The sequence below is a fragment of the Eublepharis macularius genome, chromosome 18 (assembly GCF_028583425.1).
Source record: "Eublepharis macularius isolate TG4126 chromosome 18, MPM_Emac_v1.0, whole genome shotgun sequence".
NCBI lineage: Eukaryota > Metazoa > Chordata > Lepidosauria > Squamata > Eublepharidae > Eublepharis > Eublepharis macularius.
Window position 1 is genome coordinate 37,806,699 of NC_072807.1, and position 27,847 is coordinate 37,834,545.

The 27,847-nt window shown below is 44.7% G+C and overlaps 1 protein-coding gene across 2 annotated transcripts in view; it reads left to right on the forward strand.

Moving 5' to 3' along the window:
• Positions 1-27,847, forward strand: part of ENTREP2 (endosomal transmembrane epsin interactor 2) — a 202,751-nt gene that overhangs the window by 133,084 nt on the left and 41,820 nt on the right. Inside the window, exons 3-4 of one of the 2 annotated variants that reach the window (XM_055002462.1) lie at positions 6,839-6,949; positions 25,701-25,832. In XM_055002462.1, coding sequence (XP_054858437.1) covers positions 6,851-6,949; positions 25,701-25,832 — 231 coding nt within the window. In that variant the 5' untranslated portion in view covers positions 6,839-6,850. Of the gene's footprint in view, positions 1-6,838; positions 6,950-25,700; positions 25,833-27,642; positions 27,727-27,847 lie in introns of those variants that run through there. The other variant, XM_055002461.1, reaches the window with a different exon arrangement.

The window sequence follows — 27,847 nt, forward strand, 5'->3', positions numbered from 1 at the left end:
GGAGTGAGGTTCGGATGATGAGCCAACACAAGCCTGGAACATCAAAGGGATTCTTCTGCCACAGGTGGAACTTCCATATTGAGGCACTTCCCAGCGGTGTCTGGTCACAAGTACAGAGGAACCAAACGAGGCACACTTCATTTGTGAATCCGTTGCAGGTCAGGTTTTCTCAAATCTTGAGGTGGTCCACCGTGGAAAGGTGCACTGGGCAGATGAATATATTTACAGCAAGATAATGGAGATAACTGAGGTAGGATTAGACATAAGGAACAAAGGCAGTCTCCCAAGGGATTGCCGTTTTAGTTAAGAAGGATCTTTTAAACTTTATGGGAAATGGAAAAAAAAGGACGCAGGACAGCGGAAACAAATAAGGAGAAATTGCCAGAGGCAAATTGTGGAAGGCGATGCAAAGATAAATGGAAGCAGTGTGCCAAGTTCTGACAATCTCTTTGCTCGTTTTGTAGTATCAATGAAAATAACGAAGGCTGTTCGGCGAAGATCAAGAAGCTGATGTAAAGTCACATCCTCAATTAAAGAAAGAAATGTATAATGGAATGGGAAACTAATTGGCAATCGGTACAGGCAGCCCCTGATATTGTGTTTGGAATATGAATAATTTTCCTTGGGATTTTTTTTTAAGGCAAAGATAGGGCAAACGCACCAATTACACGCAGCGGCAGGACTGGCGAAGCTGCCTGGGAGATTGGTTGTCTTCCTTGTGCTTTGTAGACCGGAGGCAGAGAGGTGATTTTTTTATTACACTTCAGCCCACGTCCAGATTTTGAGAGCTGCAGCAGATAATAAGCTTATACAACAGCAGAAATAATAAGGGAGAATAAAGGGAGCCAAGGGAATGCTAAGCAGTTACGAAGCTGACACTGCTGTTGTCTGGGTCACTTAGCAACTGGTGAAGCATGGGGTAAAAGTGAAAGATCAGATATTTGGAAGGAACAAGAAATGGCAAGGATTCAGTTGAAAGATTCTTTTTTATTGCTTGGTGGCCATCTCCTTGTTCTCTTTCCTCATTCTTCCGTGGAATGGCTCTGAACTGCCTTCTGCTCCTGTCTGCCTTTGCTTTTAGCCAGATATCTGATGAAGGGAGCTTTGACTCCTGATAGCTTATATCTGGCAATCTTGTTGGTTTCTGAGGTGTCACTGGATTCAGACTTGCTGATCAGTAGTGCCTTTTGCATGAAAAAGTCCCAGGTTCAGACTCTGGGGTCTCCAGTTAAAGTGATCACGCTGCCCTTTCAGAGGAGATAAGATTGGGAAAGATGGCCCAACAGTATATGGACGTTTCATACCAAACAGCATTGGTGGGTGTGGCTCCGGACCAGAGCACCACCTCCTTTAAATCTATTCTACTTTGCAATGATTGATCAAGAGGTACATGGGAGGATATATGACCTCGGTAGAGCTCTGCGCTTTTCTTTCAAACACCCATCTGCTTCCTTGGAGCTCTCCTTGGTGCTGAAGACGGGACGTTTTCTTTCTGGGTTGTTTGCGGCTCTGTGCTGAATTCCCAGAGTGACTTGCTTTCAGTACCAGCGCTGATCTGTGAAAATGAGCCAGGCAGTCTTGAGCCAAACAGGTAGCAAAGAAGATGAGAGGCCCGGCCTGCTCTGCAAATGACAAAGTTTGATGGCAGCCTTGGCTGGTGAATTTGGACTTGAATTCACCGACACATGGCTTTGCTTTCCTGTTCCACCCCACAGCCATCTGTTACTCTCTTTTCACTGTTTTTTTTTAAAAAAAAACTTATTGTGGTAATCATCGAAAATAAAATTTATTTTATCCTTGGGGTCCAGCTCTGAGATCCAGCCATTGTGGAAAAACCCCATTCCGTAAGATCCAGCTAGTTTGGGACTTCTTAGCAAATGCATCGAGTGCAAGAGTTTTTAATATTGGCCTACTATGACGAATGGTCACTTGCAGATATATATATATGGTGCTGAGCACAGCTGTGTCCCCTTCACATGTGTGATTTGAACAAACAAATTTAAATGCAGAATTGTGGTCCAGCTTGAAGCTGCTTAAAATTTAGTAAAAATGAAGCTGTGCAAACTCAAAGCATTGCTCTCTTTGTGGCCAACACAGCTGTCCCCCAATGAAGGAAGAGGTCAGCTCCTTAAACTATTTGTTAATGGAACACTTTATAAAGGGCTAAAAATATTTTGTATCCCTTCCACAAACATAACAGGATGTTGAAAGGATTAGGTTGCAGGAGCCATATCACTCCAGTGTTAGGGACCATATCACTCCAGTCTTGGCCCATCTGTACAGGTCTGTTTCCAGGCATTGACCTTTAAAGCCCTGCAGGGATTGGGGCCAGCATACCTGAAGAACTTTCTACTACATCTTCAGAGACCCTGACTTGGGGGTCTCTACATGATAATGTCCAACAAAGAGAAGCCCCCCACCCCAGCTCTGTGCAATCAGTTTATTTCTTGAACTGTTCTTACAGTTAGGGAGTTTCTCCCAATGTTCCACCAAAACCTCTCCTCCTGTAACTTAAATTGCATTTGATCCAGCCCTGCATTTTGGGGCAGCAGAGAATAAGCCTGTCCCCTCTTTTGTGAGAAAGACCTTCACTTATTGGAAACAGCATGTCCGTGCCCCGCTGAACAAATCTCAGCCTTACCTTGTAAGTTTTGCTTTTCAAGGCTGCCCTAAAATATTCCAAGTCCTTGTATCTCCCTTTCTCCTGAACCAGAAAATGATTGTAGGGCAAGGCTATTGGGCAACAGAAACTGACCAAGGGAAGTCCTGGGACAAAATGAATGGAGACAGCTTGACTTTATTGGCTACCTCCTTACCTAAATAAAGAGATTACGGAGGCAGGGAGAAGCAAGTGATGAGGGTGTTAAAGAATTCTCTTTACATTTTCAACTATTCCCTAGGTTGCTATATTAGCAGTACAGGAACTTAAGCAAATGTTGTTATTCCATTTCCCTCATTAGAAGCCCTTCTCAAAATTAAACTGTGCTCTCAAGGGAGACATGGAAGAGGAGGGGAAGCTCTACCCGTCACCGTTTTTCACATTCACATGCATCATTCTCAAACTCTTGGGCAGAATTGCTAATGCTGCAGAGAGAGAATATTTCCTCAAATGCAAGACTAGGTGCTTTCCCAGGTATGCCATCCGGAAAAAAGGGGGGGGGGTCACCTTACATTCACATACAAGTTATAGTTATGTCCAGTAATAATGTGTGTGTATATATAAGCAGGTCATCTTCCTTTTGAGTAAATACGGTATTTGAAAGTGTGTTACTCTTTCATCGGAGCAGCTGCAACACTGGGTTGAGTAGTAAGAGCAGAAGCCAAACAATGCAAGTGTGTGCGGGAGGGGAACGGGCAGAAATCCTTTCTATGGTAAAAGGTATAATCAGAAGTAACATTTGTTCTGTGGCAACTGATTACGGTAAAAGGTACAATCAGAAGTAGTGTGTGTTCTATGACAGCCTATCGTCTGTCCTGTTCTGAGTGGCTGTATTGAAATGTTTGAATTACACGGGAGTCTTCAGGAAGGGAGCTATTATTCTTCCTCTTCTATGTGTCGCTTGAAAGCAGCCAGGTAGTTGAAAAGTGAAATGAACCTATTTTGGGATCTCTCCTTCTCTGGGGTCAATATTGCAAGAACTGCCATGGGTTGGCTTCTGGCTTGCGATTAACCAGGCTGTGGTCACGTTTCCAAATCTAACATACCTGCCTACCGAGACTGTTTTCTAGCATAAGGAGGCCGAAAAATAAGGTGTGCGATGTGCACTAGAAACCAGACTCTTCTCCCTTTTTAGGTGGCAAGAGGTAGTGGAGGAGGGGACCAATTTATCCCGAAGTATTTTTCCGCGAAGTTATAAGGTCACCCGTGTAGATCTTAACCCCAGCAGCATACAAACTTCTTTTTGTAGAGATGTAGTTTTTTCTGTTACAACACACAGTTACTGCTTCAACTTACAGTCTGGGGAAACTGAACTGGGTAATGGTTGCCTCCGTCTCTGTCTGAAAAACCCAGAGTGAAGGGGTGACCATGTCTGTTCTCCAAAGGTGATTCAGTCAAACCGGATGATGATCACATTTATTCTTGTACCGGGTGAATGTTTTCCCTCTTGACATGCCTCTCTGGCATGAATAGGTATAAGGTTTCCAATTCTCGTAGTCCTGCCAAACCTCTCTAACTCTCTTTTATATTGTCGAAGGCTTTCATGGCCGGAGAACGATGGTTGTTGTGGATTTTCCGGGCTATATCGCCGTGGTCTTGGCATTGTAGTTCCTGACGTTTCGCCAGCAGCTGTGACGGGCATCTTCAGAGGTGTACCACCGAAAGACAGAGATCACTTTTGACACAGATCAGTTTGACACTGAGAGATCTCTGTCTTTTGGTGCTACACCTCTGAAGATGCCCGTCACAGCTGCTGGCGAAACGTCAGGAACTACAATGCCAAGACCATGGCGATACAGCCCGGAAAATCCACACCAACCATCTCTTTTCTTTTCTTTTCTTTTCTTTTCTTTTCTTTTCTTTTCTTTTCTTTTCTTTTCTTTTCTTTTCTTTTCTTTTCTGAAGCGCTCTTTTTCTGCAAACCCAGAGAGTATATCCGGCTGTGTTTCTCCGGAACATTGCAAAGACATCTATATTACCCTGCTTGGGGACGTGGGGGAATTGCATGTTCAAACACTTCATGAAAATAACTTCCTGCCGTATAAAACCTGAGAGAAAGCCTAGGCTGTGAGACTCTGCCTGCTGACATCTAAGCGCAGGGTGGGAGCTACTGCAGCAGAATGATTAAGAGCATGAGCTGTGATCTGGGTGATCTTCAATTCAAATGCCTTCTTTGCCATGAATCTCCTTGCTGGCCTTCGGTGAGCCACGCTCACCCCTCCGTCCCCATCTGTCATGTCAGAGATAAAACAGACCACCTTAGAGAGGACTGGTTAGTGAAGCGCTTGGAATGTTGAAAGCTCAATACAAATGTGCGGTTTTATTATTTGACATGGACAAATGTTCAACGGTGCTTAGTCAGGGGTGAGAACAGGTCCAGCTCTCTGAATCCCATTCTCCCTCCCTCCCTCCCTCCCTACCTCCCTCCACAATGTGACGTGTACAAGACACAAAGATTTTATTTAACCAGCAACACAGAAAAGCTTTGTGTGCCCGTCTTTTTGAGACAAAGACTGCAAAAGGCAGCAAGATGTTTCGTCTTGATGGGGAATATATTCCTGCTTCTGCCCCAGCAAAGTGCCAAGGAGCCTGAGAGCCAGTCTGAGCTTTAGTGAGGGGCCTTCTCAGTGGATTCACAGAGTGCGGAGGCAGACAATGTTTCTGTTCCATACTTTGAGTGCTAATTTCCTTGGGAAAGCCAGCCTTTTTGGCAATGAAATGATACAATGCCTCCAGTTGTCACTCTTGAGAAAAAATGAGAGTAATTCAAAGGCATTGCCTGTTTAGAAATAATGTGTTTTTTAAAGTGATCATGTTAACAAAACTGTTACTCAGATGGAGGGCTCTAGTCGCAGTTTTTGGACAGAGGCCTTGTGCCTTTCATCCTGTCATTTGACAGCATGAAGGAAAGATTCCAGGCAGGAAATGGCTTTGTCCAAGCAGATTCCCTCTCCTTTTATGAAAGTGTGCGAGCGCTCCATGGGAAACCGTAGGATGCGGCCCTAAACACAGTCAGGCCGTTGGTCCATGTAGCTCAGTCCTGACTGGCAGCGGCTCTAGAATTGCGCTTCCCGATTCCTGCTGGTTAAGGCCTTTTAACTGCAGAGGGCAGGAACGGAACTCAGGACCTTCTGCACACAAAGCAGCTGCTTTGTGGCTGAGCCATGGCTCCTCCCACATTTTATTTTCCGAGCCAATGTATCTCTTTCCCCCCTTCATTTTATGCTTGGTAGCTAGCGTTGTATAAATTGTACAATAAAGCATGTAGATGCCTGTTGGGCTGAGCTGGGTGCGGGGAGGCTACTTTGTATTTACTTTGGGTCCTTTGAGGGAGAGCATTTCTTACTTCTCATGTAGGTTCATAGAATCATAGGGTTGGAAGGTACCTCCGGGGTCATCTAGTCCAACCCCCTGCACAATGCAGGAAATTCACAACTCCCTCCACACCCCCAGTGACCCCTGCTCCATGCCCAGAAGATGGCAAAAAACCTTCAGGATCCGTAGCCAAACTGGCCTGGAGAAACTGACCCCAGAGTGGCAATCGGCATTACTCTGGGCATGTATGAAGTGGCCATGAGAACTAAGCCCTGATGTAACCCTTCCTGCCCTCCCTCTCACGATCTGCCCAGGTTCACAGAGTCAGCATTGCTGTCAGATGGCCATCTAGCCTCTGCTTAAAAACCTCCAAAGAAGGAGAGCCCACCACCTCCTGAGGAAGTCTGTTCCGCTGAGGGACCACTTTAAATGTCAGGAAGTTCTTCCTTGCACGAGGAAAACATTTGTTAGCAAGAGAAAAGGGTTCAAGCTTAGGTCATAAGCATCTTATTGGGTCTGCACGTCATTACACGGGGCTTAGACTGGAGTAACTCTGCCCAGGATTGCACTGTTAGTTAAGCTCGTGTGATTGTGTGCAAGTGCATAAAAGCTCTTGTACAGAAAAGGGCCTTGATTCTTTGCTAAGTGCGGATACTCTGGCACATCTGGCAACACGGTGTTCCACTCCCTTCCCACTACTGTTGTCTTCTCTTTTGGCCCTTGGTTGCGTGGGACCGCAAAGTGCAGCTACTGGAAGTGAAATAAAGCAGAGGGCTTGTGGGGTGAAGGTGCCTCCCATACGCTCACCCCCTGCCGATTCTCTGGATGTGTGATCAATGGAATGCTCTTTTCTTCTGTTTCCAGATAACCTTTTTCATGCTCCTCTCGGCCGTCTGCGTCATGCTGAACTTGGCCGGGTCTATTCTCTCCTGTCAGAACGCTCAGCTGGTGGACTCCTTGGAAGGCTGTCAGCTGGTGAGTAATGGACAGAAAATCTTTCAGAGCAAATTTGAAAAGCCCCTTGTCTTTTGCTTCCCATAGAAGTGGTCTGCTTCAAGTCATGAGGAGTTTGGACAGCTGCTGGTGCCGGCACTCATGTCTGGAACAGGTTGCGGGTGATGTGAGGGGCTTAAACTTTGGGTGGTGAGGAAGTTTAGCAGAGGTAATGCAAATATTGTGCATTGGAATTCATGAGAACAGACACATACTCCAGTGTAGCTTTGTAAGAATACTTTACTAAAGGATAAAAAATAGGGTTACATTGGAGAAAAATAATGAATTGCTAAAAAAAAGTGAGTGAGAGAGAGTGAGAAAGCAAGTGAGATAAAGAGCAATAAAACTTCAGTGTATAGCATCACTTAATTCCCCCCCCCTCCCCAATAAACAGGCTGCCCGATAGAAAATCCTGTTTCTACTTCATTATGCTTAGAGACTCCCCTTCCTGTGGCGGGAATTCAAATTCGAGGCCTAAGTGGTTACATGCAAATAAGTTTACTAACCGAGTAACATAAATAGTTTAACTCTTTCATGACTGAAATGGAAACACTTGCTAAAATCCCAACAAATCTCCCCTTTGAGCAGAAGTACTGTGTTTATTCCCTTGAAGTGTTGACACCATTTCACAAACTGTTGGTGCTTATGGCAATTGGGCTTGCATTTACCTTCTAACAGTAGTATGAGTGCTAGAGATGGGCACAAATTGGAAAAAAACCACTGTGCAGTTCATGGTTCATTGCATTTCATGAACCACAAACTTTCACGAACCTGCCCCAGTTCACAAACCAGTTCATTTGGTTCGTGAAAATATCACATCAAGGTCAGCAAATCATCACTTCTGGGTCAGCAGAAGGTCACTTCTGGGTCAGCAGAAGGTCTGCAGGAAGTCCATCCCCTGTTGCCTAGGAAACTGATTGATCTGTGCCAGGCTGTCTGCAGTGACGAACCAAAAAACCAACCAAATGAACCAGCCTAAAGTTCGTGGCGGTTCGTCAGAAATGGGCTCTGATGAACCGCTGGTTCGCAAACCACGAACCGGCCTGGTTCGTCATAAACTTTGGTTTGTATTTCGGTCCGTGCCAATCTCTAATGAGAGCATCTTGTGTTTGCCATTGGAGAGGGGAGGAGGCAGCAGTGGCAGTGTGCCGTAATTCACCTAGCGACTTTGCATTTCTGCTGGACAATCCATTTATTGCTTCTGTGGCTATTTCCAAATGAATGAATTTTTTTAAAAAAATTAAGTCACCTTCAACCTAAAGTGGAATTTCATAAGCCCGAACAGTTGTGTATGATTCTCTGATGGTTAGGGTGTTACTTTTAGCTTCCTTGATCTCCAGTGTTTTAAATAGTCAGTTAAAATCAATAAAACTTCATTAATGCAGAACTGGGAAAGTGGTATGGTATAGACTGTCCTTGTCAGAGCTGGGAAAGTAAGCAGAGTCAGTACTTGGATGGGAGACCACTGAAGAAGACTCTGCAGAGGAAGGCAATTGGAAACCACCTCTGCTGCTCCTTTGCCTTGAAAGCCCTTAATGGGGTTGCCCCAAGTTGGTTGTGAGTTGATGGCACTCACACACACACACACACACACAATGCTAGACTTGATCAAAGCCCCACCCCTTATCTCCCACATCAACTCTGATCCAGATTAAGCCTAACCAATAGGTGAGCTCCACTGTCCTAGATCACAGGCTACATTTCTTGTTGGAACATTCCATTTGAAAGGAGGATCTCCGGTGGAATCAACCAGGATACTAGGAAATCAGTACTTGTGGCAACCTAGAAATGGCCGCAGAACAAACAGGGGGTGTGCACTTCCCGCAATGACCAGAAACAAAAAGAAGGGGAAGGCAGCAACTACAATACCAAAAGAATTATGAAAATGTGATATATATGCTTATAGTAATGACAATACAATTGAATAAACAGCATATGTGAAAATAAATCAAAGATATGAATCATATATACAAGTCATATATACAAAAATTCAGTAAGTCATATATACAAAAATGCAAGAGAGACCAAAAGCTGAATATATCCAGACAAATTAATGGCAAAGCACAATACAGTCAGTACATGCAAGTAATTTACAAAGTGCCAGGATCAATATCAATGTAAAGTCAAAGTAAGCTGGAGTGCTTACTCCACCTCAGCACCCTCATAGACACCCAACAGCCAAGAGTCCTTCCATGCTCAGAGTTGCTGTAGCATAGTGGTTAAGTGGTTGGGCTGTGAACCAGCACTTTGCTAGTTCGACACCCACTACTGCCATGAAATCAGCAAGTGGCGTTGGGTAAGCCACTCCTCTCAGCCCCAGCTGTGGGGATAATAATAACATTGACTTTGTTCACCATTCTGAGTGTGGCACTAATCTGTCAAGAAGGGTAGTGTATAAGCAAACTATTGTTGTTGATTTTATTGTTACTAATCTGTCTAGAAGAGCGGTATATAAGCGCAGTTATTATTATTATTTCCCAGGCATTTTTGAATATTTTATAGATTAGGCAAGTGGCGTGCATCCAGTGGGGAGCCAGTTTGGTGTAGTCGTTAAGAGTGCGGGACTCTAATCTGGAGAACCGGGTTTGATTCCCCACTCCTCCACTTGAAGCCAGCTGGGTGACCTTGGGCTAGTCACAGTTCTCTGGAGCTCTCTCAGCCTCACCTACCTCACAGGGTGTTTTGTTGTGGGGATAATAGTAGCATACTTTGTAAACCGCTCTGAGTGGGTGTTAAGTCATCCTGAAGGGCGGTATATAAATCGAATGTTATTATTATTATTATTATTATTCCTGAACTCTCACATTTTGCAAAAGTTCAGAAAGCCCTACTGGGCACTAGCAGTTTACCGACGTTGTCTTAAAAGATTTAAACGCCTGCAGAACAGAGAGGGAAGACATGTTTTGCTTCTCTAGCTCCTGGATGGGGTGGGTGGCTGGTGGGGTGTCAGCAACAGGTGGCCCAGGCAAGGGGGGCAACCGGTGGCGGCTGTCTCAAGTGGCACCTCTTGTTAGAATATATTTGAACTGTAGATTCCAGGTCCCACTCATCTCTGCTTTCAGTATGGTTTAGTGGAGGATGAAGGTATGTTTTCTGCTCTCCTCCCCCTCCCTTGCTGTCACTACCGCCTCCTCCTTAATTAATCAGGCAGATGGTTGGATCTTGTAACCGCATTACCGTTTCAGCTAAATTCTCCAAAATAGAATTTTGCTCGAAAGAAACGGATTGTGACAGTGCAGTGGGGGAGCTCCAAAATAGAAAGAGAATAGGAACACCTGAGACAGGGCTGCCATCTGGAAAGGCAGACCCAGAGTCAAATTATGGACCTGGCAGTGCCCACCAGTGCTCATGGGTGGGTAAACGGGAAATGTGTGTTCTGCAGCTTTGGATATCTCAAGTCCATCGTTGGAGGTTGGAGTCAAAGCAACCAGATTGGAAGCTGCAGCAGGTAACTGCAGTTTTTGCCAGGATGCATGTCTAGTGTTTATACCGCTCCTGGCCAGCCCAGATGTTTCACACTGTCTGTTGGTCACGTGGACCAGCATTGGACATCCAATTCCCTTCAAGCCTAAAAAGGAACCTGAGGCTGGAACACGTGTGCCATTCGCCGCTTAGGTCTGAGCTTCAGGAATCTCTGCCAAGGTTCAGCGTACATCAGCGAGGCTTATTTTGTTGTGAATCAAAAGCAACCCCGGGTGTTATTTTCATACAGCTTTTAAGATTAATTCCCATACCCTGTCAGTGTGTGGCCAGCCACTTGTGTTCACTCTATATTGGCGTTTATTTTTCTCTCTGCCAGGTTTTTGCTGTTTCCAGAGCAAAGTGGTAGCTCAGCTGGCGTGGTATAGAGTGTGGCCTAGGACAGGGGTGGCCAAACTTGCTTAATGTAAGAACCACATAGAATAAATGTCAGATGTTTGAGAGCCGCAAGACAGGATGCACTGAAGTGACTTCAGAAGAAGAGACAGGTTTGGGGCAGTGTCCTAAAAGTGACATCACAAGAAGGGGTGGGGTTTTGCTGCAGTATGCTGGAAGTGACATCATCGGAAGGGGTGGAGCTTGGGAAGAACCATCACCTGACCTTTGACTTGGAAGTGACAACACAAAAGTGAAATCAAAAAGAGTCCAGTAACACCTTTAAGACTAACCAATTTTATTGTAGCATAAGCTTTCGAGAATCAAGTTCTCTTCGTCAGATGCATGGTACAGAAACTGGTCAAATATAGAAGAGGAGGGGAGGAGAGAGAAGATGCAATTAGGGGGGGAGAGGGAGGATGCAACCAAAACATTCCTTTGCTAGTAAATGCAAACATCTCCTTTTGGTGTGGGGGTCAGTTGGCTTCAAAGGAGTTTGCCGTGTTAGTTTGCATCAGTAAAACAGCTAGACCATCCAATTCCTATGTAGTATAAGCCTTCAATAACCACAGCTCTCCCCGTCAGATGCATCTGACAAAGAGAACTGTGGTCCTCGAAAGCCCACGCCAGGCGCCACTGGGCTCCCCCAGACCCCGCCTCTGTAAAGGAAATCTGTTACCTGTGATAATGTGATAACCATTCATAGTCCCTATTCAGTCCCAGCTTGACAGAGTCAAATTTGCATATGAATTCCAATTCAGCAGCCTCCCATTGGATTTTGTTTTTGAAAGGTTTCTGTTGAACTACAGCGACCTTTAAGTCTTTGATGGAATATCCTGGTAGATTGAAGTGTTCTCCCACTGGTTTCTGGACGTTTCCATTTCTAATGTCAGATTTGTGTCCATTTATTCTTTTGCGTAGAGGTTGGCTGGTTTGTCCAATGTACAGAGCAGAAGGACATTGTTGGCACATGAGGGCATATATCAGATTGGAGGATGAGCAGCTGTAAGAGCCAGAGACAGTGTAGTTGATGCCATTGGGTCCTGTAATTGTATTCCCTGGGTAGATATAGGGGCAGAGCTGGCATCTGGGTCTGTTGCAGGGCCTGGTCCCTGTGCTGGTGACTCTGCTGGCCGATTCATGGTTGTGAGTGAGAAGTCGTTTAAGGTTGGGGGGCTGTCTGTAGGCAAGGAAAGGTCTTCCACTCAGGGCTTCTGAGAGAGAGGTATCATTTTCCAGGATGGGTTGTAGCTCACTGATGATACGTTGGATGGGTTTGAGCTGGGAGCTATAGGTGACAACCAGTGGTGTTCTGTTGTTAGTTTCTTTAGGTTTGTCCTGGAGCAGACTGTTTCTGGGTACTAGTCTGGCCCTGTTGATTTGTTTCTTCACTTCATTTGGTGGGTACTGTAGTCTCAAAAATGCTTGTTGTAAATCTCTTAAGTGTGAGTCTCGGTCGAGAGCATTGGAGCAGATACGGTTGTAACGTTGCAACCATGACACATCTTTGCTAGGCTTCACCCCCAAAGTCCCCAGGTATTTTCTGAGTCACACCTAGCAACCCCAACATTTTTATCGAAAATATGAAAGACATGGAAAGAAAGAAGGAAGGAAAGGAAAAGGAAAAGGAAAAGGGAGGGAAAGACATGGAAAGAAAGAAGGAGAGGGAAAACATGGAAAGAAAGAAGGAAAGGGAGGGAAATAAACTAAACTAAAATAAAATATATGGCCACGGTGATACTCAGAAACCTCCGGGAGCCGCACAATATGTCTAGAAGAGCCACATGTGGCTCCCGAGCCACAGTTTGGCCACCCTTGGCCTAGGATCTGGGAAACCCAGGTTCAAATTCCTGTACTATCATAAAAAAAAATTAAAGCAGCAATCCAACTTGTGATCAAATAAAGATGCAAGGCACTTGGGGGAGGGTGCAGAGCAAATGAAACGTGGGAAAAGGGTCTGATTGCATTTTGCAAAAAATCCCCCCCACGCTGTTTGTGGCTTTGTAAAATCTTTATTGTATCCCTTTTTCACAAGCAGAATTTATTTCAGTGATGAGTGCTTTGATACCACATAGTTGACTGTGCTGCAGAATGTGTTTGTCATCCTTGCGGGACAAATTGTTATGGCGAACTCCTGCCTGCTCGTGAAATTTTCTACGGGCTTTATTGGTAAAGAAAACAGCTTCCAAGCTGGCTTGTGGCAAATGTCTTTCTCTGTATTTCCACTTTCTGTGTACATTATTGAATTTTTTTAACAAGTGTTATTTTTGCAACCGTAACAACTGAAAACCTTTTCTGATAACAGCAGGTAACGCTGGTTGCTAATCTCTTTTACAATATGAACCTTTGAAAAAAGCGGAGGGGTTGAACCTTACAAAAGAAGTCTGTAGTTCAGTTGATTGCTTTATTTGCAGTGATTCAGTGGCAGGCCAGCCGCCCCAGCGCACTCACATTTTCTGCGCAATCCCCAGTGAATTATATGCACAGCTGCACAGAAGTGGAGCAAGGTTGAGTGCGTACTTGAATTCAAGAAACACATCTCTGTTCATGCTCAATAAGGCTAAAAAAATCATCCTTTTTCAATCGTGAGAGACAAAATGAAGACCTTTCGAGTGTTCTGGCTGAAGTTCCCGGGTTGTCAAATAAAGCTGGAAAGAAGAGACATTTCCCGAGAGCTATTTACCAGTAAAGATAATGCAGTAAAAATGCTTGCGAAAATGAGTCAGTCATAGGTAATTACCCCTCCCCCCACTCCTGTCATAAGTCAGGGAATTAGCATAGGTAAAGGTCGTTTTCATTAAAACAGATCGAGTGGGAACTGAGATTGTTCCATCCGGGTTGTCTATTTATATATACTGCATCTGTACACAAACAAAGGGGAGAGGGTTTGGAGATGCATGTGGCACTGAAAGATAAAACTAAGCTATCAGCTCAAGTTATCTTAATTAGCCCAGAATCCGTAAGCTCGTTAAAATGTTCAGGAGCAGATGGCTGGGAAAGGAAAGATGGCCTAAAGGTTCTGATGGTTACTCCCTGGTGCAAGGGAGGGACCGTTGGCTGCTCCACACACGCTTGGCTGTCCTGTGCCTTGCAAGTCGTGGTTGTAGACAAGGTCACCCTGCCTGAAGAGATGGGAGTCTGAGTTCCCGCGTTCGGAGCCAGTCGAAAGTAACGCAGGAAAAAATAATTAACTTGAGCCCAGCTCCGCTCGGTCAGAGCAGTGGGCCTATCATCCATAAATTTGTCCAACCCCTCTTTATATCCACATACCCCAGCAGCCATTCTCGCATCTTGTGACAGTGAGTTCCACAAGTCAGCTACGTGTTGTGGGAAACAGTACTTCTTCGGGAGTGTCTTGAATATACTGCCGGTCATTTCCCTAGGGTGGCTCTGAGTACTAGCATTATGGGCATGGGAGAGACGTGTGTCTGCAGACGCTCTGACCTATGCTGTGCATAATTTTGTAAAACTCTGTCATGTCATCCCTCAGTCACCTTTTTTTCTGAACTCAAAAAACCCCAGTGAAGGGTGTAGTGCGGAGAGAGAACTCTGCCACCTGAAGTGCTATCCCACATGGTAGGGAGGCTTTCTTGTTAAGGGTAATCTGGACAGCCTTAGAGCATCCTTGGATCAAACATTTCTGGCCCCCGTCATCACCCCAGCTGTAGAATGTTGGCTTGAAGGGGTTATGATCACTCCACAACCGTTCCAAGCGCAACGGAAGAGAAGGGACACTGACGGAGAAGGGACCATACGGGTGTATCCCTTCAGACCGGCCGTCCATTCTTCTTGCTGTCCCTTGCAAGAGGCCCAGATCCCTGGATCTTCCCTTGCATTTGGGTTAGGGAGCTGTTCTTCTGGGGTCTCTTCAGAAGGAGGGGTCTCCAAGAGGCCACTGTAGAGTTACTGTCCATGTGTTATATATGAGTGTTGTCAATTGTCAACTATCTGCAGAGGCAGAATGCAAGTGCGCTAAATTTCTGTTGGTTACATCTCCAAGTAATCGTTTCGAAGACTGGCTGTATCTGGTCAGGGATTATGGATCTTCAACCAAGAACGTCATGGCTTGAGGCTGGGATCTACCTTTGGGAGATCTCTCTTCAGGCACAGGAGAGGGAATGGGTCTGCACAGCTTCCTGTTAATTCTCCTTACAGCCATATCCCAATCCAAATTAGGCTAGTGTACATTGGGGAAGAGGGTTGCCAGGCGGTGGCTGGAGATCTCCTGGAATTACAACTGGTCTCCAGGCCACAGAGATCAGTTCACCTAGAGAAAATGGCTGCTATCTCCAGGTTTCATTCCCCCCCGCCCCAAATCTCCAGGAATTTCCCAACTTGGAGATGGCAACCCTTTGGGGGAATTATGTTTGAAGCATAGAACTTCAGGCTTATGTCTGATCAACAGGTCACATGAGGGCCATGTGGCGAATACAAGGATCTCATAGTATGAACTGGCCGTGAGAGAGAAGAACTGGGCTGAGAACACCCAGTGAACTTTAGGTAGAGTGGGCAGGAGATTCAGGATGGATGTAATAAGATATTTCCGCACACGATGCCTAATTGAGTTGTGGAACTCCTTTTCACAAAACCTTGTGACGGATGCTTGTTTAGATGTATACTATTTGGGCCCCAGGGAGTTGGCCTTCACTGTGAGCACATCGAGCATTAAGAACGCACAACATGTGTGTTTTTGTGCCTTTGAAATGAAGGAATTGTTAGTTGGAACATCCCAAGGCCTACCCAACTCATCGCTTTTCTCTCTGCCGCCTCCTTGACTTATCGGCGGAGGGGGCCCATTTCCATAGCCCCGTGCAAAAACCAGAGTTTTAAGGAATCACAAATATTATTTATGAGATATTTTGCCTTTCTCGTCTGATCTGGTTTCTCTTTTTTCTCTTTGTCTGGAATTATTCCTGTCAGTATCTGGCTCCACTCAGCATGTTCCACCAATTCTGATTTATGAGGTACTCGGTGGGGGCGGAAGAGAGCTGCCAAATTAATTTGCAAATGAGGTCTAGTTTACTTTATGACTTAGTTTAATCTTCAAATTATGCCCCCCCCTTTATTCTGTGAAGGATGGACATTCTAGGCAAGTTAATATCCTTTTGACGCGCTGCATTATTTATTCTTTTGATATGACATATTAAAGGTCGCTCCTGGAGCAATTGCCTTTCAGTTTCCCAGATAACAGGGGCCATTGTAATGAATAATATCAATTTCTCTGACACATTTGTACTGTAGCTGTAGATTGTTACCCTCTTTCTTATTGTATGAGGGGCAGAGACTTTTCTCAGAATGTGTTACTTAATATGAATGGTTTAATATCCTTTTATTATCCCGTTACAGTGGTTTTCTCACATTTATTTGGCTCATGAAGCAGTTGTTACAAACAGCGAAGTCCATTTTGCATAGCTGGGTGTCTTGTTGCTTTCAAAGAGCTTGAAACATGAAAGAAACTTCCTCAATATTTCTAGTCCCCCCGCCTTTCTTCCTTTTAAGTCCGTACATTTGAATATAAAGGATAGCTTTAAAAAATGCTCAGAGTAGTAATTTTTTTTCTCTTATATCCTTGGCAAAATCAATTTACTCTGCTGTGAAGAGATAACGCATTTGGAGACTCCTTGAATGGAGTCAGTTTTGATGGGTAAAGTGCTCTGTCATCTGTTAACCTTCACAGTTTTTCTGTCAGGCCCGATAATAAGGGCGCAGTCCTGCACTGAATTATATGTGCAAGTGGCATGCCCCACAACGAGTCCGCACAGAGCAACATTTTACCCACCAATCTGTAGCTGGTGTGTAATAAAGGCATCCTTGTCTCTTGCCTTGAACCCGTTTGGGTCGCCGTAAGTCAGCTGCACCTCGATGACACTTTATACACACAGACCTCTTGTCAAGGTACTCTATCAGTCTCTCAATTTTTTATCCCAACCTTCCTACAAGAGATTGAAGGCAGGATACATTGAGAGCCAATTTGGTGTAGTGGTTAAGAGCGCGGGACTCTAATCTGGAGAACTGGGTTTGATTCCCCACTCCTCCGCTTGAAGCCAGCTGGGTGACCTTGGGTAAGCCATAGCTCTTTCAGACCTCTCTCAGCTCCACCCACCTCACAGGGTGTTTGTTGTTGTGGGGATAATAATGACATACTTTGTAAACCGCTCTGAGTGGGTGTTAAGTCATCCTGAAGGGCGGTATATAAATCAAATGTTATTATTATTATCTTCTATCTTCTATTTATACTTACAACAACCCTGTGAAGTAGGCTAATGACTGACTCAAGGTCACCGAGTGAACTTTGCTGGGTGAGCAGGTATTATTAGACATCTGTGGGAAGCACAGGAGAGCAGTACGTTCCTCCTCGCCCTTTGAGGAGTGAGCAAAATCCTCTGGCTCCATTTTGTGATTGTTTCTCTGATGATCTGCATGTCTGTGTTCCTCTGGCTATCCCTTCCTCTCTTTTTTGACCCCCCCCTCCATTTTGCTAAAAAAAATGTCAGAACGAATATTTCATTTTCATATTCGATATGACATGTGTCTGCCCAATGAACGTTGCAGGCACATGCGATTCCAGAAAATATGTATTTGAGGTTTCCATAGGCAGCAAAATGAAGAAGAGAAGCCATGCCCATTTTGGGGTGTTAGTGCGGTGATCAGACAGGTCAAATATGGTAGTAGAGAATTTTCATGAGCATCGCTATGCCTTGTTGGCCAGAATTTTGAGAGGTTACAAGTTTCCAAGTGGCACATTTCATGTGCTTTGATGCGTAAGAGGTAACACTCCCAAGAAGAGCCGCTCACCATCCTTCCATAAGGACATCAGAAGAGCCTGGCTGCATCAGACCCGTAGTCCATCTAGTCCAACATCCTGTCTCATACAGTGGTCAAATAGTTGCCAAATCTGTCCAACCTCTCTTTAAACCGGTCTGTGCTCATGGCTATCTCCAAGTTCGCAAGCAGTAGCCGTCCGTTGGGGCTTTCGTGAGATGTGTATTCTCTGGAGCGCAGGTAGATGGTCATAGGACCTTTATTGATGCCCTTGAAAAAGAACTGTTCCGAAACGAGCTGAAAATATTAGCTGGCTCCTTTTTGGGCTGGGGGTGGTTGAGTTTTTTTGCACCCCCTAGATCATGGTCCATTCTGAACCTGAAAAAGAATAATATTCATTAGAACTATACAAACCTTCATCTGAGAATTTGTATTTGGATTCTACTTACCAACCTTCTCCAGACAGTGGCAGGAGAGTTTCTCCATATTGCATCGGTGAAAATAGAAAAAGACATTCATTCATATATTAATATATAGGAGTGGAGACATTACAGCATAGAGCTTACCTTCATGGCTGGCAATAACTGAACCAATAAGCTGTTTATTGTATATACCTTTAAACGTTCCTTTGCAAACTGTATACTGATGGAATTGGAATGGATTTTGTATGTATTTTATGATTTACTATTTATTATATACACTCATCATTTTATAGGCACTATATTTATTCTATATTTAAAACTATTTAAAAAAATGTTTAAAAATTGTTATAATTGGTTTGTTGCATACAAAGTCTTTATTGGAGTACTGTAGTTCTCTATATCCCTGTCGGGATTTTCCCCTCTTTTTTTATTACAGGTAGGTTTTTCCCAGGGTGCCTCTTAATTGTTAGCCTGTAATATTTTTGAGAGCATGCTTGAGCCAAGTGGGAAAGGGAGCAGAAAGTAAACTGCTCGGTACGGCACTGAGAATTTGTAGAATATTTGAAGGGGAAGTTTTGGGAAGTGAGATGGGGATTTCCAAAACCCCATCTCATAATTCCTCATAGGCCCCTGGCTTGTGAAATGTTCATGCCCCTACAACTCACAAAAGAGACTCTCAAATTTAATGGTATCTGGCTCTCTATTTTTATCCAGCTCCACTCTTGGCATTTTGACAGCTACCTGTTCATTAAAACGTACACTCACCCTCTGTGGGCGGTTGGAATTATTTTGTAGGGGAGGCTTATGGAGATGTGAAGCGTGTGCCATGCTTGGCTCGAGGTATCACAGAAGGTCAGATCCGGAGCCAGGAATAGAACTGAGGGATTCTGTCACCTCTTCCCAGACTTTAACCAACAGATCTGTAAATTGCTTGGAGGACGCTGCAGGCTACCAGCGAGCAAACATGGGAAGTGTAGAAGGAATGCCTAAAAAGCTATCGAGATCTTTCTGTCTGTCTTTCTCTCTTTGGCTCGGGCTCTTTTCTGGGCAGACTTTCATCAGCCCTGGGCAACTGACAGAAGTGTCAAGAAAAGTTGGGAGACTCGACATTTCTCAGCTTCTGCTGCCTGCTCTTCTTAATTACTGAGACGGCGTTAACAGCAGGTGGTGTCCCTGCACTGTAAGATGGCTTGGTTTCTAATTGCGGAGTTTCAGAAGGAATGAAGTTGTCTTTGATATCCGCCCGCTATCCTTAAATCCCCGGAGATATGCCGAAAGGGACTTCAGTGTCCCTTCTTGGATCTGACCATCTTGCTGTTTATTTTGTTCCGGGTAGCCTCAGACGGGAAGGATGTGGGATGATTCCCTTCGTTCCTCGGCTCTCCTTGTTTCTGTGCCGCCATCTTCAGTCCTCTAAGTTTTCAGAAAGAAGTCAGATTTAAATACCTGTCAGCATCTTTGCCTTAGTGCCACCTCCTTGTGGGGCCTCTGGCATTTTGCTGCTCCCACCAGTATGGGAGCTATTGTGATGCAGCGGTTAGAGTGTCAGACGCGAACCTGGGAGATCCAGATTCAAATCCTTACTCTGCCGTGGGATCTCAGTGGATGACTTTGGGCTAGCACTCGCTCTCGGCTTCATCTACTTTACTGGCTAATGCTTCAGAAAGTAGCTTTGTTCAGTTGTTAACAGCGAACACATATGCCTCTTATACGTACATGCACACCTTTGTTTGTAAGAAAGAGCTAACTCCATCTTCACTTTATACCTAAAACCGAGGACCAGTGCCTGGATAAATGTGGGAATTGAGTCCAGTGGCACTTTAGAGACCAACAAGATTTTCAGGGTGTCAACTTTCGAGAGTCAAGAGATCCCTTCTTCAGACACGAGCAGGGATGGCGATCCCTCAGCCTTTATATCCCAGCCAGAGGCCGGTGGGATGTACAAGGGAGTGCATTGGGATATAAAGGCACAATGCAGCTTGATTAGACAAGAGAGATATAGCAAAGGAAAATGTCAAGATGTCACTGCATTGTACCGTTAGACCTTTGCATCCTGACATTTTTCTTGCTACACCTTTTCTTTGGGATATAAAGACTCGGGAATTTCCATTCCTACTCGTATCTGAAGAAGGGAGTTCTGACTCTCGAAAGCTTACTCCCTGAAAATCTTGTGGGTCGCTAAGGTGTCACCTAACTAAAATTCTGCTGTTCTACTGCAGACCAACATGGCCACCCTCCTGAAACTATCCTCATGGAGTTTAAATCGCACGTTTATTTATTTTTATTTTATTTTATGTCATTTATAGTCTGCTTTTCTCGCTGAGACTCAAGGCGGATTACATAGTGTGAGATCAGTACAATCAGTAGCAAGGACATTTCCATACAGTGTCAAGGACATTCCTATGAACAATGTCATAGGGTAAATAGATACAAGTTTACAAAGGCATAGCGTTAGCGAGGATCCAATACAGAGTTGAAGAAATGCTGAAACAGAACATAATTAATTCTAGGTCTGACGTAGACAACATGAAGCACAAGCAGTATATACGAGTAAATATTTAAAGCAACTGATAATATGCAAGGCAACATAGTGGTGAAGTCTGTGGTCCCTAACTCATTAGCAAAGCATCTCAGACCCCCTCCCTACAATACCACCCTCCTATCTGAGTAAAAAACCTTTTGAATAATTCGGTTTTGCATCGTTTGCAGAAGGCCAGGAGAGTCTGGTATACATGCATCAAATGTAGTATGAGAATTACCCAATGCATATATAAAGAAAATGGTATGCGTGTTCACCATAACTTGTGAACAAAGGCATTGTGTCCTGTGTTTGTGGCGCATGTGTGTGTGTGTGTTACATCCATTTTTTAAAAAACAAATTGCTGAGTGAAAGCCTGGTAAGAAGGTCCATTTCCCCAGTTCCTTCCTGCATGCAGCGTCTTAAAATAGAAGCCCTGGAAGAAAACAAACCAAGCCAATAAGCCAAATCTCATTTTGTTGTTCATAAATGCTGGCAAGAGCTAGCGGTCTCAATGCACAAATCCAATAAACGCTCATCTTTACTTGACATATTTCTGTCAGGTTTATTCATTTTTACTGGAGGGGGGGGGAAAGAGTTTTCATATAACTGTTAAATATTTCCTTGCTGGCTGCTGGGATATGTGCTTTTGAAAGAAGAGAAAAGCTTCTTTATGATAAATGATAACTACACAAACCATTTTAAAGATCAGGGGTTGTAAGAACAGGGTATTCATTCGTTCGCACTCGGGAATACAGATAGCAACAGACACTTCTCTTTTTTTTGCAGAGCTTTGAGTAATGCGTTGTTTCCTGCAACTGAGACTTCATATGCCTTGCTATGCTCTAGAAATTTGGATGCATGTGCTGCTTTTTTAAAAAATGTGGTGGCTGAGTAATGCCTCTCCATCCTGTGGCAAAATGAATGCCTCTGGGTTTTAGTTTTGATTACAGAAACTGAATCAAGGATGCAGTATTTTTTTTTTTTTTTGCTTCTCACATGGCTTCTGCCATCTGACCAAGCAGCCTGCCCTCGGACAAACTTTGTGCACATCCCAGCCTGTGGGGTGTTCAGTGCTCAAATTATGAATGGGGGGGCAGGATCCCCCAGTCCTCCACGTTTCGTGGCAGCGTTCCAGTGATAGTTTTTATGGCTACGTGGGCAGGACTCTCATGACTGATCTTGTGGATTTGGTTAAACAGCCCTTGCCTTTCCACCCTATAATTCAACCAGTGGGATCACTGCCACACCAGTGGAGTCAAGATGCAGTGATGTAGTGCTACCAGCAGCACATCTGTCCGCCCATCTGTCCATCCATCTGTCTGCCTGCCAGTTTCTGTCGTCTGTCCATTCATTCATCTCTCTCTCTCTCCATCCATCCATCCATCCATCCATCCATCCATCCATCCATCCATCCATCCATCCATCCATCCATCCATCCATCCATCCATCTCTCTCTCTCTACATCTTACTGTCTTTTCTGTCTGTCCACCGACCCACCCATATATCCGTCTCTCTCTCCCTCCCTCCCTCCCTCCCTCCCTCCCTCCCTCCATCCATCCATCCATCTCTCTCTACATCTGACTGTCTTTTCTGTCTGTCCACCCACCCACCCATATATCCCTCTCTCTCTGTACCTACCTATGTCAGTTATACTCTGTCTTTCCCCCCAAAGAGGCTTACGTTATTCTTCTCTCCTCTGTTTTACCTGTGAGGTCGGTTAGGGCAGCCAACAACATTTGACCGATATACCACAAGACTGTCCCCGGTACAGACAGAATAACAGAAGCGGGAAAACCCGCCCAGGAAATACAAAAGTAACAATCAAGCACACAATCCATGAGTAAAGTGCAATATGCTCATATATTCATACAAAACTTATACAAATTTCTTCACCTACAGTTCGTAAACATTCATATGACCATGTCTAAACACTTTAAATATGAGTGTCTCTGGTCAGCGTCACCCTCCAGGTTTTGTGAATGAACTGTGACATACACGGTGGACGATCTGTTTGCCCCCAAGGAAGTCCACAAGACGAAAATCTGTGTGAGTGATAGCCGGCCCCAGTTTGGGCATAGCATTCGAACCTCCACCTTCTCGCCAAATCACCTGTTGAAGAAAGAAAAAGAAGACACTCACTAATGAAAGGAATTAGGAACTTAGCTTGATTTGGTCCCGGAGTCTCTCTGAGCAGGACTCATGCCAGAGGATGGATTGTTTATTATAGTGATTATATATTTAAAGTGTTTAGACACGGTCATATGAACGTTTATGAATTGTAGGTGGAGAAATATGTATAAGTTTTGTAACAACATTTGACCAGCTTTCATGGCAGAGCGGGGATTTGAACTTGGGCCTGCCTCTCAAATTCTAGCCCATCCCTCTGAGCGCCGCACTATGCTGGCCCGTGGAGTCCCCCTTGCTGAAGAGAGATGCATCGTTGTTTTGCTGTGGCAGATTTGGAACGGCAGGTCTGTCTAGTCGCCAATACTGTTTCCCACCATGGACAGTCAGATGGTTCCAGGGAGCCCACAGGCAGCACGTGAGTGCAATGGCCTTCTCCCACCGATCACCCCACCCGTGGAGGTACACTGTGTCTGAACATGGAAGTTCCATTTAGCCATCCATGATTTAGCAGCCATTGACGAACTCCTGGCAAGGCCACCCATCGTAAGTCCAAGGGGAGCTGCCTCCCTGGGCTGCAGTCTGAAAACTCCTGTCTTAACATCCATCGAGAAACGTAGCAGGTTGCCTCTCCTTGGATGCCGCTGTTTTGTTTCCAGGTATTGGCTATGTGATCCTTTCTGCTTGTGTGGGATTAAAGTGGACCGTGGATCTATATTTCACATTAAGAGTGTCAGATACAGACCGCTGTGTCTGGGGGTGCCCGTCGTTCTGCCGAGGCCTAACCGATCTTGATGCTGACAACTCTGTCTGAAATGCATTTTCCTCCTAGCTGCTTCTCTCTCCCTTGCAGCCGAGGCGGGTATTGATTTTTATTGCACATCCCGCTGCTCAATCTAGGGAGGCAAGAGACTTCCAGACACTGTATTTGACAAGCCCTGAATGCTGCATGCATGTTGCCAACTTGCTCTTGTCGCGTGGGGCTCCCTCTGTAACGGGGCTCACGGGAAAGGCTCCATCGCCGGAGGCTGAAACTCAGTTTGGGGCTTATTAGAGCGTTTGTACAGAATTGTTTGGACTGTAGGTCGTCATCAGAGATGCATTTTAAAAAGGGCAGATAAGCAGATGCCAGTGAGAAATCTCCTCTGCTAGTCAGGTGCCCAGGTCCGAGCGCTTGAGAGCTTCAGTTCCCTGCAGCGAGAGAACTAGCAAATATCTCTAACCAGGGGAGAGGGAGAGAGTCAGGTAGGAGACGAGCAAAAAGACTGGGCAAGCAGAGGGAAAACGGAACAGCTTCTCATCATGAGGATTAATAAGAAGAAGAAGAATAACATTCAATTTATATACCACCCTTCAAGACAACTTAATGCCCACTCAGAGTGGTTTACAAAGTATGTCATTATTATCCCCACAAGAACATGCACCCTGTGAGGTGGGTGGGGCTGAGGGCCAAGCTACAAGTGACGAATGACACTTGAACGGCAAGTGGATTGAGTGGAAGGCAAGTGAACAGGGATAAATACACTTGCTGTTCAAGTGTCATTCGTCACTTGTAGCTTGGCCCTGAGTGGGGAATCAAACCCAGTTCTCCAGATTAGAGTCCCATGCTCTTGACCACTACACCAAACTGGCTCTTGAGGATTGCCTAACCTGTGCAATAGTAGCAGGCCTTGGAGGGATAGAGTGGCTAATACTGCAGGACTGGTTTGCTGGTATCATTCTGTTCTGAAGATCAGAAGAATGCTGGCATCTTAGTTTGAATGGAATTTGGGACTGTTTAATTTGCAGGGAGATGTATGAATAAAGTGGGGGACATGATAGAAGTCTGTAACATAGTGCAGAGAGACTTGATAGATACTTATATCAATGCTGCATAGGCCACTTTGGGGTACGTTGTTCTTTATTTGCTTCGTTTGTGACCTTCCTTTCTCCCCAAAGCAGCTTATGTTGCTCTTCTCTCCTCCGTTTTATCCTCACAACAACCTTGAGGGGTAGGTCAGACTGAGTGTGTGTCACCCAGCAGGCTTCCATGGCAGAATCGGGATTTGAACCTGGGTCTCCCAGATCCTAGTCTGGACATTAGACCTCCTAAATAGGGGCTTAGGAGTCTTATCTCACTACATAGTGAGATAAATTTTGCTGCCAGTTTTAAGTTGCTTTTATTTTTTGTATATTGTATTGTGTTTTAATCGGGTTGTGATCCGCTCTAAGCCTGCATTGCGGGGAGAGCGGACTATAAGTCTAACAAACAAACAAACGAGTCTCATCTCATTAATTTGGGCAATGGACCCCCTGAATAGGGGCTGAATAGGGGCATAGGGGTCTTTTCTCACTACAGACACTAATTTATGCTGTAATCCAGCTGCATTGTCCCTTTGCATCCTGACTCCCTTCTTTGCAACAGCCCTCCCACCTTTCAAATGAGATATAATGGCTCAGCGACTTCTGTTCCTACTTGTATCTGACGAAGGGAGCTTCGATTCTTGAAAGTTTATACCTTGAAGAGCTGATTGGTCTCTAAGATTCTACTGGCCTCGAATCTTGGTGTTGTGTGGACCAGCACAGCTACTCACCTGAAACAGATCCTAGCCTGACACACTAACCACTATGCCACACCACACCATCCAATTCGCTGAGGGCGGGGGGAGGTTGAAGGAACCAATTACAAAGTAGCCGGTGATTATTGCAGTCGAAGGATGCCCTTGACATCATGTTGAGTTGAAGCAATTTTTTAATGAATCACCTCTTTAAAGAGACATATTGGAGGCTGGAAGCACGCTTTGGAGTAGGAAACAACAGAAGGAAGATTAAATGTCAGCTCTGGGTAATGTTGATTCAGTTTTGTTCGTTTAAAATTCAACCGCATTTTAGACCTTTTGATGTTAAAACCAAAGAGGGCAAGCAGGCAGACTAAGGGAGAGTTCCCCCACTGAAAGGGCTATACAAATGCTCAACGTGATTATGTCAGCTTGTGTTCTTCAGTGGCGCTGAAGCCTGTGGCCTCCCGGCTGGTAAGTTTTTCACTTCTCCCTTCTTTTTCCTTTTCCAGATAAAATTTGATAGCGACGGAGTTTGCGTTTGCTGTGAGCTGCAACATCAGACCTCGGGCTGCAGCAATCTCGGGGAGACGTTGAAATTGAACCCTCTTCAAGAATGCAACGTTGTCCGGCTCACGCTGAAGGTGAAACTCTAGAATGCCTGTTCAGCTGCGTTTTGCCATGCCGGTCGATTGATGATGATTCCGATATTACCGGTCAACTTCTAATTTATTAATATTGGTTCCAATCAAATATTCATTGGGATCGAGAATGTGTTTCTGTGTATGGCAGTTTGCCTTTTTAACTGCATGACGCTTTTGTCTAAAAACAATGCTAGGTTTGTCCACTTTTCTCTTCCGGCATTGCTTACCCCATGCTGTAACCTTTGGCCCATTTGCAAGCAACATTTGAAATTCCCACTTGTACATGTTTACTTTACCTTCATTGGAAACGCCATTTGCTAATGAGGTTTCGCTTCTTGAATGGGGTTGGCTACTCTGGCAGTAAACTCTAGGTTTCCCTTTTAGTAGATGATAGCTTGCTGTTTATGACTTTGATCATGAAAACAGTAATTAAGAAGAAGAAGAAGAAGAGGAGGAATGGTGTTGGCTTTGTGGCATAGTGGTTAGGGTATCAGACAACGACAGGTGGGAGACAGGTTAAATCCCTGCTCAAACCATAAAGCTTTGCTAGGTGACCTAATGCAGTCTCAGCCAGTTTAGTGTAGTGGTTAAGAGCAGCAGGACTCTAATCTGGAGAACCAGGTTTGATTCCCCACTCCTCCGCTTGAAGCTAGCTGGGTGACCTTGAGTCAGTCGCAGCTCTTCCAGAGCTCTCTCAGTCCCACCCACCTCAAAGGGTGATTGTCATAAGGATAATAATACCACACTTTGTAAACTGCTCTTGAGTGGGCATTAAGTTGTCCCGAAGGGTGGTATATACATTGAATGTTATTATTATTATATTATTATAAGCCAGTTCATAGGGTGTTTGTGAGGATGAAGCTATATACTAACAAGAATGTGATAGATAGATAGATAGATAGATAGATAGATAGATAGATAGATAGATAGATAGATAGATAGATAGATAGATAGATAGATAGATAGATAGATAGATAGATCAGCACATATTCTACGTATAAATGATGTCCATTGTATGTGCATGTATAAATCCTATGATCAATTCCAGTTAATCTCCAATCCTACTGGAGGAAGCGAAGGATTAAAAATGCTTGCTAAAACAAAAATGAATGGAAAATGAACATTAAATAAGGTTCTTTCCATTTAATTTCTGCTTAAGTCAATAGTCGGATGGATGGATGGATCACACTGCTATCTCCAAGTGATAATTGATCACAACCATTTAGAATTTAATTGCATTCTGTAGCAGTAAACTAACCTGAAGGGTTTTAGGAACCTGACTTGGGGAGGGGCCGTGACTCAGTGGTGCAGCATCTGCTTTGGCTGCTGAGTGTCCCGGGTTCAATCCCTGGCATGTCCTCTCAAAGGCATCAGGATAGCGGGTGATTGTAAGTGCTTGACCTTGGAGATCCACTGCCAATCAAAGGAGACAGGACTGACCTTGATAGCCCTACAGTCTGATTCAGCAGAAAGCAGCTTTGGGTTCTTTGTCCCTTGCATGCACCTCTCTGTTTTCGTTCCAGATCTTTAAACATTGGACTGTTCTTTGATCCGTCGGTCGGACGAGCATTTTCTGATAGGTCAAGTATCAGAACTTTAGCCTAGGCTTAATGGCTCCAAAGAATCCCAGTGGATTGTGCAAAGTGTGCTCTGTGTAACCGTCAGCATTCTGCCCCATCCTTTCTAACAGAGGATCAAGCCAGGAGCCTGAAATCCATTCCTGAAAGATGAAATCCTCTTTGCCTAGCATTTCCCCCTCCCCTCCCCTGTTCTCATTGGTGTTGCTTTTCAGCTCCTAGTTCTCCGTAGCGGGTCTGTCGGATACGTTGCGCTAGGCTGGCGAAGAAATTGTGGCTAATCGGGCGAACGCTGACAGCAGTCATGCTCACCTTTGGTAATTATGATTAGTAATTCTGGCAGGCTGCTTGGAGGGAAAACAGCTGTTGGGCATCCTCAGTTTGATACGGCTATTTGCATGGTGAAAAGGGAGAGATGGTGGCGAGCAAGAATATAGC